The sequence below is a fragment of the Pantherophis guttatus genome, chromosome 3, assembly GCF_059756535.1.
Source record: "Pantherophis guttatus breed Tessera chromosome 3, ASM5975653v1, whole genome shotgun sequence".
Classification (NCBI taxonomy): domain Eukaryota; kingdom Metazoa; phylum Chordata; class Lepidosauria; order Squamata; family Colubridae; genus Pantherophis; species Pantherophis guttatus.
This window is the reverse complement of record NC_142065.1, coordinates 156,454,341-156,471,140: the sequence shown is the minus strand read 5'-3', so window position 1 is coordinate 156,471,140 and position 16,800 is coordinate 156,454,341. Positions and strand designations below refer to the sequence as shown.

Sequence of the window (16,800 nt, the reverse complement as noted above, 5' to 3'; positions counted from 1 at the left end):
CATTATTGCTGAAAGATAAACTTTATGGACATAAGCAAAGGGTTTAGGCACATAGGATCTCTTCTTACTTCTTACTCTTCTTACTTACTTACCATGCCAATGTTTCTCAACCTTGGTAACTTTAAGTTGTATGGACTTCAATTCCCAGAATTCCTCAACCAGCAGCATAACACAATATTTGTAAGAAAAAGGATGTTAGAGAAAGGAATACAAGTTCAGAAAAGCCAAATCAAGATATGATTCAAAACCAACTTACTGCTTTCATCTTAATCCTTACCTGGCTTCCAGTTCCTTTCACCCTGAATTTTCCCATTTATCTTAAAAAGTATAATGAGAGAGAAACCAGCATCAGAGAAGATTGGAAATAGCGGAGGTCAACGTTAGCCTTGAAATGTCAAAATAGGCTTGCTTGCCTCTGGTAAATGCCCCTTATCTGCTTCCAAATAATGGTTTTCCTTCTTAAAAACCTTCAGCATTTCTATATTTATTTATAAAATTGTTGAGTTTGTGGGTACAGAAAGTAGAAATGCAAGGAAATATACTGTCTGTGCGTGGATACCATAACCTGGCAGTCTGTTTAGTACCGGTACTTTATTTCAAACTTGTGTGAATTTGCCAAATTTATAAACGAGGGAAAAGAAGGGTGGGTGAGGGAGGAGTCTTACGTGAGAGAAAGTCATAGATAAGCATTGAGCTTAGAGCGGGAGTGTCAAATTCAAGGCCCGGGAACCAGAGCCGGCCCGTGAGGTGCTTAGCTCTTAAGCCCACGGGCCACCCTGGAAATAGCGAAGGACTGGCCTACAACGCCTCTGTCAGCGAAAACAGAGCTTGGGAGAGCCACAAGCTCTGTTTTTGCTGGCTGAGAGTTACAGGAGGCCATGGCAACCAAGAACGGAGCTCAGGAGTCCATTTTCTCTGGCAGAGCTCTTGGGCCACCACAGGCACCCCCAACACAAGTGACGTTGAGTTGCCCATGCCCACTCCAGCCCTCCAAGGTCAAACACAACCCTGATGCAGCTCTCAATGAAATTGAGTTTGACACCCTTCGTTTAGAGCCTCTTTTACTCGTATTAAACTCAGCAGTATTTAAACTGAGCATTTTTAGTGGATCTTAAAATTAAATTGTACAGCTCTGTTTCCTTCTCTTGCAACTACAATACTGGATACTTTAAAAAAAAAACCCTGAACTTCTCTTCTTTCTGGATTTGAGGATTGAATTGGAATGAATGCGTATCTATATAAAGATTTCACTTCAGTCAGCTAATTTTCCTCTATGCTTCTGAATATTATATAATGTGAATTATAATTTTAAGCCTTTAGGATTGGATAGGCTAAAAAATCCAGAAAGGAATAGGATGCTATTGAGAATTGATTAACTAATATAACCCCTTCTATGAGAAGATAAATTTTCCAGAATTGGCCTTTGAACCCATCCAAGAGAAATATTTTTTTCCCCATATATTTGTTTACAGCCTAAATGTATCAGTTTCATTTACATACAGCAAATACTTTTGCCCGTATGTTAAAAGAAGGAGGTTTCATTTCATGTAGTTTGCAAACTGCCAAGAAAGAGTACAACTATATTTAGAAAATGTTATTTTTTGATGAAGGCTTTTGTGCTACTTACGATGTCATCTAATTTAAAATGGAAATGTATGAATGGAATTAAAGGACAAGTGAAATCTATACAGCATGGTGTTTAACTAGAATTCTAGGTGACCAGTTGATCAAATGAAACATACTAAAAATTGGGGTATTTGTAGACCTATTTGGTAGTCCCTTTGCCCTCTTCACACTTCAGCCTGTAGCTTTCTTTGTCTATAAGCATGATGCCAAGTGACAGTAGCTGAGGTTTCCTAAAAAGGAAGCATACGGTATGACAGACCCATCTGTGGCTGGCTGCTTTCCGGGGGAAAAAAAAAAGCCCAATTCTGTCATTACGGCCTTTTGTTCCTGCACAATGCTTTCCATTTGACTATTTTGTGAAGGCTTGCTGGTAGCATCCATAAGCTACAATTTGTCTCACTTTTTGCCTTATTGTGGCCTTGTCCCCAGTTGTCATACTGGCTTCCTTCCCAATTCATGCCGTTTCTTGTTTTCTGTTAGTCCTCCAAATTCTTCTAGCAGTCTTTCAAGTTACAGGACTGCTGATCTGAATGTGCTATATGCATTTCAGATAAAAAACAGACTGTACTGAAACATCTCATCTGCTAAAATCACATAAGGGTTTGGAGAGGGGGGGGATTTGGCTTATGTTGACTTCAGAAATCCATAAACCTGTAATCATGTTATTACTTTGGTGTCACTTCCCATCATTTTCATGAGTGGTTGATATTCCGTGCTTAATGTGCAGTGTTTGCATTTGATGAACTAACAGGTTTAAATAGTGTTTATTTAAACGCGTTAGAAATCTGCATTTAAATTCATCAGGAATAAGATGATTTGAAATCACAGAGAACTAAGTGCATTTACAGTAAATTTGGAGTTGAAGTACCTAAGTTCATTCCAAGGATCTGCAACAAATTTTTTGTGGGTTTTTGAAAGGAGACAAAAGGAAAAATTATTGTTTTCCATTTCCAGGATAGATCTATGAATCTAAAGGTTGGAGAAAAGAAAGAAAAAATAATAGCAAGAAGGGTTATTCTAAAACAGGGGTGTCAAACTCAAGGCCCGCGGGCTGGATTCAGCCCTCAGGGTTCTTAGATCTGGCCTGTGGGGCCACCCTGGAAACAGCAAAGGACTGGCCCGCGGTGCCTCTGCCAGCAAAAACAGAGCTCAGGAGGGCCATGCATAGCCATCCCAGGCTCTGTTTTCAGCCATGACAGCCTTCTGCAGCCCTCTGCCAATATGCCCTCCCCCCAGGTCCATTTTCACTGGCAGAGGGCTGCAGGAGGCTGTTGCAGCTGAAAATGGGGCCCAGGAGACCATTTTCACTGGGAGAGCACTTGGGCCACCTCCGGCACCCCCAGCACAAGTGATGTCATGCTGGCCATGCCCACCCACTCACACCCACCCCGGCCCTCCGAGGTCAAACACAACCCTAATGCGGCCCTCAATGAAATAGTTTCATTGCTCTAAAAGTATTTCTGAAAAAGAAAAGTCATCTTTCTTAATTTGTGGTTTAAGATTAGGAAACTACAATTCTGTCTGGGTGTTTACCTGTTGGCCAGCTCAGATGTGTCCATTTCACAGTGAAATTCAGCATTTGTGAACAGTCATATTCTGTGTTATTTATGGTGGCAGCAATACTAATCCACCTCAAGATCTTCACCTTAAAGTAATCGTAGAGAGAAAAGAGAAAAATAAAGAATGAGAAAAACTTTTCTCAGCATGCAACACCTTTGATTTCCGTTTTTTGAAGGTTTCTGTTAGTGGGTAAGTGATATGCTATCCAGTATTGGGTTGAAAAACCTGTTGCTACCAGTTTGCTCGTGCGCGCACTTGTGCGCAACACTTCTGCGCATGTGCAGAAGTGTCCGGCGTGGGTGGGCGGAGCCTTCCGCCGCTGCTGCTACCGGTTTGCCGATCCGGGTAGAACCGGTAGCAACCCACCACTGATGCTATCCTTTCAAAAGCAGTATGGGGTCTGAAATCACAAGCAGCCTTGCATTTTATGTACATATATAAGCTAGAAATAATTGGATACTGCTGAATAAAGTCTGCCTGTTATATTGAACAGAAATGAAAAATCAGCTTCAATTAATTGTATCATTTGTGAGGTATTAATTTGCTTTAGAAAGTACGCTTAAGGATGAAAATGGATATGAGGGAGAAAGTGATTTCAGTTTATGTGATTACAATCCCAATCATAGGGAAGTCTCATAGCATAGTGAAAAAACATTTTTCCCCTAAAGCAAAACAATACAATGCAATGCAATGCAGTGTGCTAATTAATATCCATGAATATAAGGAGCAGAGAGTAAATTTCTGTGCATTAGAGCTACTGTTTCTGGAGATAAAAAGGACTAGAAGGGCACTGATATATTGACATTTGATTGAAAGAATATACATCCATGGACAATGTACTGAAAAGTGCAGTCATTAAAAAAAAATATTTCGTCAACTACAGTTAAGGGCTGTATTAAATACATCCTAAAATATCCTTTAGCAAATAGAATCTAAGCAACACACTTTCACTTGTGACCTATCAAGTAGATTGAATATTTATGCTACCTGTGTTCTCTGTTTCTGCATTTGATCCATTTTTTAAAGAATCGATAGATTTAATAATGGTAGGAATGTTAGGAGGACCTTATTACTAAAAGGAGTTAATTTTGAAGCTTTTGAAAACAGCATCATTTGGCATCCATGTGTCTTCCATCAGCAACATTGTTAGATATTTTATCTCAATTGCTGGCAGACGTTCTTCTTATATGTCCATGAAATTCTTCCCCAGCCACTTTTTGTGGAGTTCAAGCATGAATAGAATAAAAAGAACCATCACAGAGAAGTCAAAATAACTTAAACACCCAAGAGCATACTGCAAACGACAACACATTTAAAAAACTGTTTGAGATAAGATATCTGTTTTTAGTTGTGTTCAACTGGAAACCCTGTTATCCCCAGCTAAAATTTCTAAGACATTGAGCACAGCTGAAATAAATTGCTAAATAGTGTTGAGCATATGTGAGTATTAACAAAATGTGTTTAAGCACATTTCATAGATTGGCAGTGAAAAGATGTGACAAATTGGCTATCTTTTTTTCATTTGATTGGCAGCTATTCCTAATGCTTTGTCAGAGAGCAAAACACTGCACCAAAGCCTGTGTTGTTGGATAACTTAGTTCAAAACACACTGTTGATAAAAATTAAGAATTGGGCCATTGCAGTAAACGTATGCTGTTTTTCAGGATTAAATCAGGTATCAATTTGCTTTTTCAAGTTGCTTTACAAATACATGATGAATTTTGGAATGTTGATTTATTTGTGGAAATTTGCATACCTCCATCCAAACTGTTCTGATTCTGTTTACAGAATCAGATAAAACATGATATTACAACCATAAACACAATTGCTATCCCAATGCAAGTATCTTTTTAGAAAAATCAATGACGCTTCCAACAACCTGGCTGTTACTTTCTGTACATTTGAGTCGTCTTCAAAGATAGCTGTATGTAGATTCTGTTGCAGTAGTGTAAGTACCAATAAAGGAGGATATTTGTAGCTCAGCATTGAAATCAGGGGTCCTTAGTGCTCTCTCGATGTTAACCATTCAAAAATATATTTGAGAATTGTAAAGAAAGGAAAGATTATAAATATTAAAAATTTTATTGGGTTTCACCCTCAACATTATTCTGAAATGTCCTCTCCTTTATGTCATTTGAAAGTGCAGTGATCAGAACATACCGCTGATATTTTGTAAGGATTTAGATTCTAAGCATTTTCATAGTTAAATAACCCTTGTAAGTATGTTCAATTTACGGATTCAAGAATTTTTGCTGTCTTTGGCTCTAATTCTTCTGAAGGGACTCAGCTCTTTCTGAATTTACTAGAAGCAAGAAAGAGTTTTAGATGCCCCATAGACATGACAGTCCTAATAAGAGTGTTGTGGCAACGTATACACCACATACAGTATATTTTAATATTTATAGACAAAAATTCACATTGTTTCATGTGTATACAAACAGCTGCTGTCTTTTGGCTGTGAGCAGATGTTAGACCTCCAAAAGCCTTGCTGATAATTAAAATACTAACAGTGTTTTACCCCAGCTGCAGGTTCTGTTTACTGTAAATCTGATTTTAATGGTGCCTCTGTGCAGTTGGTGAATACTGGTTTGTTTTCTACCAAACATAAGAAAGTGTCTGCAATGAAGATAAATGGTTATTTCCTATAATTTGCTCTGGAAAGATATGACAGTACACTGTATCGTGCTTCCATTTATAAACAAAGCATAGATATGACTAGCAAGTTATGACAGTAATCGTTTTAGCGCACTAACAAGAAAACATAAGGAGCCAAGTTAAACACAAAACCCCAAATCCTCAGTGGAATTACCCAAGAGAATACAATACTATCTTGTAAACTATCTGCTAGTTGTCATTGTTTTTGATAGTATAAATTATTTTCGTAGCAATGTGTATGCATAAAATTCTTCACAGAGTAACATAGGTTTAAAAATAGCTGGCAAAGATAATATGGGCACAGTTTCGATCTGTAAGCACAGAACATACTGTAGAGGAGTTGATAGAAGTCTCATTAGAAATGTTTTCCTGCTTGATTGACCCTATCAAAAATGTTGAGATGATGGCTGCAAGCATGCAGTCAGAGTCCCGAGCCTCTTCCTATGTGCATTGTATGTCTGATGCATGTAAAAAAAGGGATTGCATGGTCATGGCTGCCATTTTGACATCACCATCACTCCCCATCCTGAGCACAGGCATATGGCAGCTAAAGCACAGAACTCTTTGCATACTCGCAATAGCTATCCCACCTGTTCTCAGGCAATGTTATTTATCAATTGCTAATGTTATCAAGGGAAAATATTTTGAAAACTGTGTGGCCGTCCTGTCTTTGGGTTGCTAAAATATCTGAGTTGTAATGGAAGTTGTACTATCAAGAACTTTAAAGCAGGGCTGTCCAATCCTGGCAGCTTTTAAGACTTGTGGACTTCAATTCCCAGAATTTCCCAGCCAAAATGGCAACTCCAATTCTGGGAGCTGAAATCCACAGGTCTTAAAGTTGCCAAGTTGGACACCCCTGGTTTAAAGTCTATTTCTAATATGACATGTCTCTTTGAAGCGGGAAAATCATGCTATGCCAGGATAAAAAACTGCTGTAATTATAATGTAATATTGTTGTACACTGGCTAGATTTGCTTGGAAATTGAGGCGGCTTATAAGTAACACAAGCAACTAACTAAATAATAGCATGGGAATAGCTTTGTAGAATCACTAGAAAAACCTTCAGGTGGCTGCACACTTGCATTAAGGCAGGCAAAATAATACAGCTAGTTTTGCTTGACTGCCTCTCACAATTTCCTCAGAGTGAAATAAACACCTGCTGGCTAAAAGAGTTATCATAGGACACTGGAAAGGGAAATCTATAACAGAGTTGCAGCAATGAATTGTTGATATATCTTGTCTGCCAATACATGAATTAATTGCTTTTTCAACAAAGGGACAAGGAAGAAGACTTTTAATTGACATGGTCCAGTTTTTTGAGTGGTTTTGTTGATTATATTATTTACAAGACTCCCCCTTTTTTTTTTACTCTTTTCCTTCTTTTTATTATTAAAACCATTTTATATGTGCATATGTTGTCCTGTTAATTAACTTGGTATAATAAAATAAAAAATAATGATATTAACCCCTTTGTTTTCTGCAAAGTTAGCATAATTTTATTATTTCCATGCTTGCTCCCTGGATAAAAGAAATCTGCCCAGTTAGTTCAGATTGTAGCTTGCTTTAGAGCCATAAAAATGATGTCTTATTCTGACCCTTGTTTTATGAACTGTTAGAGAAAAATTATGCTTACTTTCATCCAGGTTGCTTTGGAAGACATTAGTGGGCATTGGGATGCATAGTGAGTATTGTTCTAGAGATAAGACTTTTGGAATAACATTTCTAACTGCTTCTATTCATTGTATAGTATATGCTCAGGAAGTGGTTTAGGCGCAAGAAACCAGGAACAGGAGTAGAATTCAAAGCACTAGAACTTTATTTCATTCTACTTATACACAAGAATCTGATCTACTAGTGGTCAAACCTAATTGGCTCTAGATAAGGGTCAATAGAATTCATGGAGGAGGGCTGAACTTAGATCTCTTGTGGGAACATAAGGATTTCAGTTGGTCGATATATGCTGCCTAAAGATTGTCTTTCATGTAATGTTACTTAAAATATTCAATTGTAATAATTACAATGAACATAACATAGGGAAATAACCAGCAGGAGTAATGCCCAGTAGATAAAATCCTTAATAACACCTATATAGAAAAGAAAGGTAAAGTCATCAAAACATATAGTTAAAAATATGCATATATCACTCAACATTCTTTAGTCCATTTCCTTGATTTTGTCTTGATCAGCAAGGTACACTTTAGCCCAGACGGATGCCTGTTAAAGTATAAAAGAAAAGCCAAAGTGGAGGTTTACATGCAATATTGCGTTAACCCAGACTTTCCTGATACGTTATGCATTACTTTTGGAGACAAGTCTTTTTAATGCCATCTTTATCTGCTACACGATGCATGAAATCTACTTTCTGTTTTAGAACTGCAAATAACCCTTGACCCCTTTAGTGGAGACACAATGTGACCTTTCTATTGTCATCAGCTTTCATTCTCTTGAAAATTCTATGAATTTTTATTACAAGTTTTTTTTTAAGCCAAGCTGAGGCTTCAACAAATTACTTGACACAGATGAGATGAAGTTGTTGAAGTAGTGTTAGATAAGTTTTACAGCCAGCATGTGTGCTGCTGAACAGTACAAAGCCAGTGTCCTACAATGTCATACACCAGTAACTGCTGAGCCTACTATTGGATAAATACATCATTTTATGGAACATTGATTGTTCTATAAACCCAATGGAGTATTATGCTCTATGATCAAACCATTTAGATTGTGTGTAGAGCACAGAAAATGCCATATTCAGGATGGTACTAAAAGTGCCATTTGTGTATTTTATGGATGTCATTACAGAGGAAACTTCCCTCTGTAGGCCCTGTTTACTGCAAAATTTTTTAGACTGTAATGACATTTTTCATTCACAACGTATGCCTTCAAGAGAGGGGGGCCCTTGTTTTATTTGTTTCATTCAAGTTCACTGCACAAATCCTGTACATTTTAATTAAATGTGAGCTTAACAAAAGAATAAGGTATTTATTCTAAGAGGGTGGAGGCCAGGGAAATGAGGGCTGTAACAAAAATAATATAGACATACAACAGCAAAATACTCAGTTCTTGATTTCAAAAACACAGCTGGGCTAAATCTTATTTGTACTCTTCATTAATCACATTAAAGAAAGCATATCTTCTCTTGTTTTGCTGAAAAGGTGGCCTATAAACATGAATAGAGTATACAGATAATAATATCCCAAAATGTTTAAGATTTTCCATTTCTTAAATAATTGCTCCAAGTGCCAGCTGATAAATAAAGGCTCTGTTGAAAATGCAGAATATTTGGAAAATAGCCAATTCTGTGATCCTGATATCCATAGATATGAAACACATCCATAGGATCTTTTATCCCTAGATAGCAATTTTACATTATTATATTTTATCAATTTAAAATGTAATTCTGTTCATTTATATTTTGTAATGACGATCAACAGCAAGTACAGCCATCTTTGCATTTTATTTTTATAATTGTTATGTCAACAAAAAAAAATCATTCCTTTGTATCAGCATTTGTTTAAAATGCATTTCTAAAATATAAGATAAGTGATGTTTAATAGAAAAAAAAATGAGTAGGAAAGTAGGGGGGGAGCATGCTTTGCCATAACTAATTCTTAAAACATATCTCTAGAATTACATTTTTTTCTCTGTTAACTTCCATCCTCTCAAAACAAAGGGAATCCATTCAGCTACACATATTACATTTACCATGAAGATCACTAAAATTGAACTTGATGTTCCCAATAAATTTTTGGCCCAGTTAAAATTTAAGCCTACACTACAGATTCCCATTAGTTTAACTGACACTTGAACTTCTACACAGCTCAACATTAATTCATTATAGTTGAAAATGGGAGAATCTTCCGTGGGTGAATCTTTTACAATCTGATTGAGGCTGTTACATTTTATAGGATCCATTTTTCAAAGCACTACTGACAGCACTCGAAGTTATTAAATTGCTGAATCAAAAGATGGACCTGCAATCGCATTTATGAACTATGATGGAATAGCTTGGGTTGCACTGAGCCGGAGTTAAGATGTTGGTGTAGTTAAGCTTCATCACACCCCTTTAGTGACAGCAGTATTTACCCATGTAGTTTACTTTAATGGTCAGGAAGTGGCCTAACTCACCTCTGGATTCAAATAGATTAAGCAAGCAGTCAGAATGGCATAATTATCTGTGCTGCAAGGAATTTACAGGATAACTCAACCCCCAAGAGACTTCCCGTTCAATTGCTGAGCAAAGACTGGACATGAATAAAATCACAGATGCAGCATTTACCTCTGAAGCCAAGGGAGGAAACATATTCCTTTATCTTCTTCTGTTAATCCTGCTCTGATGCACCATCACTTCATTCCTGTTCAACTCTTAAGACTTTATCTGTGGAATTAGTCCAACGGATAATATTGGAGCAGGATTGTGTTTTGATTTAAGACCATATCATTACAAGTCTGAGCCTGCATCTTGTCGACGAAAGCAAGACTCACGTGGAAATTAATTACATCATCCTCTTGCAAAATATGAATCGGTTTTGATTTTTAATTGTCTCTTTGTGTTATGTTCTCCCTTCCATTCTTTTTTTTCAAGCTGAGAATCTTGAGTATGATCTCCATAGAGAAAGAGTATAAGGTTAATAATACAAAGAACCATTTCGTTCTCCCCTACAGTTTTTCCTTGCCAGAATTTAATCCATCAATGGGTGCCAAATCAATCATGCTGTTTAACTTGGACAAATATTTCAGTCACTAATTTTTTTTAAAAAAGAAAACTTTTCTCTAATGACATCAAGGCTCCCTTCTGTCTTGCCATCTAAAATTAGAATGGTATAATGTAATTTTGTTTTGATAATGGGTGCATTCTAGTCTTCCACATTAATAGCTGGCATAGAGATATTCTGAAAGTGAAACAGGGTTTTTTAAACCTAAAATCCTGATACATCTATGAGTTCAGTAATTTCATCAAAAATGGTATTGAGATATACAGTATATGAAATGTTAGGGATGATATAATGTAGATTATTCATTTTACATGCACATTGAATTTGCTACTTGCTTTGGGCAAGCCAGTAAGGCGACATAGGCTCTGCTTACTGACCAGGTTGTTTTTAATACTAATACAAGGTCACATGAGTTTGTGATACTCTACTAAATTATTATGTCTAGGTACTGGAACCAGGCTGCTCTCAGAGGAGCAAATAATTTGAAATAGTTGTCACATGCTCTTGATTGCTATATTAACAATATTTAGCAATCTTACATAACCACTTTGTATATCTTCTTCAATTTTAAATTCAACAGATTCATTCTTATTGCATTATGCTACCGAGTCATTCCAAGGACAATGTTGTACATCCACAGTAAATCATAGCCAACCAGCTTTTCAAGTTTAAGTGATAGCCAAATGGAACCTAGAACCGAGCCCAATCCTGACGGGCTCTTCCTCAACTGTAAACAGATTTGTTTCCAGCCAAATGGTGATTCCTTTGTGCCATTGATACATAAACTGCATACCGTTTTCTGATTTAGCCCGTCCACAGCTCTACGGACATGTTCCACAGCAATAAGTTGACCTAAAAGAAGCTCAGCTGGTAAGGAGGGCACAGGAGATCAGTGGTTATCTAGCAAATAACATCTGAGAACATGCACAGACTGTTTATATGTTCAGGGCAGTGGTGGGTTTCAACCGGTGTAACAACCAGTTCACTTCGTGCGCGCGCTTTGCGTAGAAACCCACCACTGGTTGGGGTTTTTTGTTACAGATTAATTATACTATGTAACTGCAGCCTTTATTAAACAGCTTGTGGTTCTTGTTTAAACTTCATCTTCAAAGTGTAAATCCACCTTTCTTTTAAGATTTTCTTACAATACATAAGCTGCCCATAATGTACCTTCATAGCTACTGTTGGTAATTCTGACTTGGCCGGAGAATTTTATAGTGATTTTTTTAAAAAAAATATAGACTACATTGTATAGTCTGTAGTCAATTTATCAGTGCTATTGTTAACCCAAATGGATCATTGCAAATTAAATAATCGACTGATTTTACTATTAGAAATTCAAATTTAGTACTGCTGCATAGATTCACACAACTTAAGATATCTTCTCTATAACTTTATTAGGGTTGAAATCTCATTCAATTCATTGCTTATAAATTGATTAGGGTTAAACACTGTACAATTTTTTTCATTAATTTATCTTCAGATCTAGGGGAAAGATTGCCTGTCAAGATGAAGCTGCAATGGCCCGTTTCAAATCTAAATTTACCCTTTACCCAGAGGTGAAATGCTACCGGTTCGCACCTGTTCTGACAAACCGATAGTAATAAAAGCTACCAATTCGGGTGAACCAGTAGTAAAAAAAATGCTACCAGTTGGTCCAAACTGGTATTTCCGACAATCAGCTGTGCCGTGCAATTTATATTCGCTAGAAAGCAGGAAATCCTGCTTTCTAGTGAATATAAATCACATGGCACAGGTGTTCCCCCCCTTGCTGTTCTACTTACCTTCTTAAGCCCCCTTTTTCCACATGCAGTGTGCATTTGGTGCATACTGCGCGTGCAGTGTGCATTTCGGCATGCACGTGCAGCGAATCGGTGGCAAATCTCGGAGGATTTCACCACTGCCCTTACCTATCATACTTCAGTTTTTGTGTCTGCTTTTGATACTTCTATCCTGAACTTCTAGCCCTATGGTTCAGCCATACATTTTAACCTGCAGTGTTTCCAGTTTGGAAATCTCGGAAACTTGTTGGTTGGAAAACCAGAATTTAAGCTCTGAACAGATTCCATGTTTTCCCCACATTTATGGAACACATCTGGGAAAGTCATAATATGATAATCATGTTGGTGTTAATTATATTTTAAGCCTGGCCAACTGAAATTCCCTAATAGGATTGTTATTAGACTTTCACCCTGGGCAATAGCAATAAATATCTCTGCAGAAACTGAACCAGAATTTAGGAGCTTGAAGTGGAACACTCAAAAGGATAAGACTTGGATAGATCTGTTACTTGTATTGCAGAAAATGGAGTGATAATAATGAAGATTTCATACTATTGAATCAGGTAATATGGCCTATTATACATAAAATTGAAGATTTAACTGTTAAACCAGCCTTATGTCGTGTCTGGCTGCTTGTATCTCAGTTTTAGATATTGAAGACACCTGTAGCATTTCTGGTGTCAGACGGGTGGGTTCTACTTACCTTTACTACCAGTTTGCATCGCACCCACGCCCATTCTTCTGCGCCCTCGTGCGCTCTTCTGCACATGCGCAGAAGCTTCTGCACATGCGCAGATCACCTATGATGACGTCCAGGTCAGTGGGCGGAGCCACCCGCCGGTTTTACTACCAGTTCTTGCGAACCGATCCGAACCGGGGGCAACCCACCACTGGTCTCAGCTTCTTTGCTTCTAGGACTGACAATTTCAGCCTTACACCTGAGAAAGATAATAAAATATTTTTTTAAAAAAACCCAGAAAAATAACAAAACAATAAGCAAATGTATAAAACATACATAGTCTAATATCCCAGTATGGATAATTTCATCTCCAGCTTTAGACAAGATTTAACCTTCAAGAATCTTACAGTTGTAATTCTTACAGTTATAGCTTTGGATCATTTCCTTCAATAAATAAATGTAACAAATATAATGTTTTTGACTAATTTCTTCAATGGAATTATCTTCATCCAGTTGCATGCGTGAAAAACAGATTACATTTTAAGTCATATTTGTGCAGAAATATTGAAAATTCAAAAGGGTTTACAAATTTGTTGATGAAACATTTAATGAAAGTATATAAATACATTTCAGCACGGCTAAAAAGAAATAGGATTCTTAAGTTCCTCTGAACATGAACTATCCTGCATATACGAGTATTCTCTTCGCTACTATTTATACAGAATTTATCACAGTAGTTAACCTATACTTGAAAGGAGAATAGCATCCACATATCATCTGTGATTTTTATATCTTTATATTGTTCATACCTGTATTTTGTGAAACTGTTTTTTTGACTTTTTTTTTAAAAAAATATTCTTTCTTTCTCTTATTAGGTATAGTTTCTAAGTCTTATGAATGTCGACTGAAGGGTCAAGGAGCTACATTTGTTGAAACCACCAGCCCTTTTTCTTCATCAGCTCTGGATGAAATTTCTCCAGTCAGTGATAAGATGCTTCATGATATGAGGAGGCATCCACAGCCCAGTGAACAAGTGCAACAGGTGATAATTATTCAGGGATATGACAGTGATTTCACGATTGATGCCTCAGTGGAGGAAACAGCAGCAGCTACCCTTCAGACTTTGGCAATGGCTGGCCAAGTGGCAAGGGTGGTACATATAACTGAAGATGGACAACTGATAGCTACAAATCAAAATGGCTCTCATGTAAGCAGTATACTTCCAGAACAAATACTTAACGAACAATTGTCAGATGGGAAAACACAACTTGTTGTCGTTGAAGGCTCTGTAGGAGAAACTGCTATTGAAGATGCTGTTTCCATAGGGATGGCTTCAGCCCCAAATAATGCAGTGGTGCAACAGATAATGAGACAAGAATCTCTGGATACATCAAGGGTACACCCACCTGAGTCTGCCTCAGCGTTAGATGCTTTGCTTTGTGCTGTAACAGAACTTGGTGAGGTGGAGAACAAAGCAGAACTCTTGGATAGAGCACAGCTTTGTCACAAAGAAGCATTGCAAATGTCAAATCCAGAAACAGATGCCGTTTCTCTGGATGACATAACACAGGAAACACAAATGTTCCATGGTGTTCAGGAAATTAAAGAAGAACAGTCCATGGAGGTAGTAACACAAGTTATGCATCCGTCTACCATAATTTCATCTCAGGAAAATGCTCAAGTTGCCTTCAAGAAAATGGTTGAAGGAGTCCTCCAGTTCGCTGTATGCGATTCAGCTGCAGCTGATCAGCTGATGAAAGAAGGTGTCACTCAGGTTATTTTGAATGAGGAAGGAACCGTGCATATGGTATCTAGAGAAGGATCTCAAATAATAATGCAAGAGGCTGACAGCCATACCCTGAGCATCCAAAGTCAACACATGGATTTGGTTGAAGCAGATGGTGGAATTTCACAGATCATTGTCACAGAGGAGATTGCTCAAGCGATGGTTCAGGAGTCTAACAATAACTTTGCCAGTGGTGCAACTCATTACATAGTAACACAATTACCACAGGAAATTGAGAATGACTCTAGAGTATATTCACATACTGTGATAGAGAAAGAGGATACTGAAGAACTTTTGCAGGCTGCCACAGTTATAAATTCTAATCAAAATCCTTGTGACAGAAGTGTTGAACAACTAAGTAGCATGCTCATTTACACAGAAGATGGTTCACAAACAGCTATTATCCAGGGCCAAAGAGATAACAGCGAACTATAAAAGATACAAAAATACTCTACCTATTAACTTTAAAAAAAAGAAAGAATTAAACATCAGATATATTATGTTTTATTGTTAACTTTTAAAGCATTTCTAAATGTTATTTGCTGTTCAATGCATTTATACGGTGTTACCATCACCATCCTGGGAATGTTACATACAAAAGGGAATTTTCCTTGTTTTTCCATGAGCACATCAGACTGTCACTGGTTATAGACATTGAAAAATTTACAAAATAAAATCAGAACATACACAGATGCAACTACCGAAATATTAATTTAATTATCTTCATTAGATAGTTTGGTTTATTTTGCTTATCACCTCTTCATTATATTTTGACATCTGATAGTTTTATCTTTCTTGGGATTAATTATGGAATTTGATTTATCTGACTTTCTGTAGGGAGAGCAAATTAAATATGCAGGTACTGTACTCATATCACCCAATTGACATAGACATCAACAATGTATAGATTAAGGCATTCTATGTATGCAATAATTTTACATTCCAAACTTGTTTAAATACGCCCCAGTTATTTCTACTCAAAATGCAGTATTCACAATGAAATAAATTTATGGTGTGGTTCAAAAAGTCTTTTTTTAAAAAAAAAATATTTTATTGTGATTGAACCTCCCACTGGATACCATGAGATATCTCTGGAATCAACCCTTGTGGAGATATTAGCAAAAGAAACTCGCTAATGCCTGTTATGTAATCAATGCTGGGATTTTTTCTTTTTTTAAAAAAAAATAGTATCGTTCAAATATATACCATTTTGCAGTTTGTTTTATGAATGGGCTTTGCAAATATTTGATGACCCTTTTCCATGTTAAATTCTGCCATTAATCTTAAATGCAAAAAGTTGACTTTGATCTATTTCTTGTTGGATCAGAATGTTGATTTTGTTGTGGATAAGTTCTGATTGTTTAAAGTAAGTTCCTGTTAAAAAAACAAATATTTTTCTGCTATAAAAACTTCTGTTTTTCCTTAAGAGATGTAGCTATCATATATAGGGAAACAGTTGGTTCTTTACAATAAAAAAAAACCAGCATTAAAAGGTGTATTCTCATTTTTAATGTTAAGCTTACCTGGAAACAGATCCCACTGAGAGTTCTTACAGACATGCACTGTTGATCAATACACAGAGCTGGCATTAAGTAGACTTTACTACAGGCCTGCAAATTTGTTGCCCACAAATTGTATGTGGGGATGTTGAGTGTCTTAGTTTTACATTTAGAAGCAAGCTGGAAAAGTGTCATAGATTTACAGAATTCCCACTAGGCATCATGATTACTCTCCCAGTCTGATTTGAGAAAGGAGCAGGGGAGGGAAAATTTTTCTGTTCCCATTTGGACTCGCGACTTTCAGGCCAGAAGAAGAAGAAGAAGTAACTGGATTAGTTTAATTTAATATCTTAATTATCTAATTTTTATGATTCAAAAGTATCGGGCAGAAGACGCGTAAATGATACATCCGATTATCAAAAAGTCAGAGCGCAATTGTCTGTTCTAAAATTAGCTGCAAGGGGCATGCGCTTGTCAGATTGGCAAATGTGTTGTTGTTTTT

General features: G+C 36.9%; 1 protein-coding gene and 1 long non-coding RNA gene across 2 annotated transcripts in view; one reads left to right on the top strand and one right to left on the bottom strand.

Annotated features, from left to right (window-relative positions):
- The window catches only part of ZNF407 (zinc finger protein 407), a 351,765-nt gene extending 335,474 nt beyond the window's left edge, over positions 1–16,291 (top strand). Inside the window, exon 9 of the mRNA XM_034429342.2 lies at positions 13,889–16,291. Coding sequence (XP_034285233.2) covers positions 13,889–15,234 — 1,346 coding nt within the window. The 3' untranslated portion in view covers positions 15,235–16,291. The remainder of the gene's footprint in view (positions 1–13,888) is intronic.
- LOC117672587 (uncharacterized) lies at positions 10,159–13,123 on the bottom strand. Its single transcript, XR_004593289.3, has 2 exons — positions 13,038–13,123; positions 10,159–10,216 (listed from the first exon to the last, which is right to left on the bottom strand). It is a non-coding gene; the product is annotated as an uncharacterized LOC117672587 (long non-coding RNA).
- Positions 16,292–16,800: the final 509 nt, after the last annotated feature.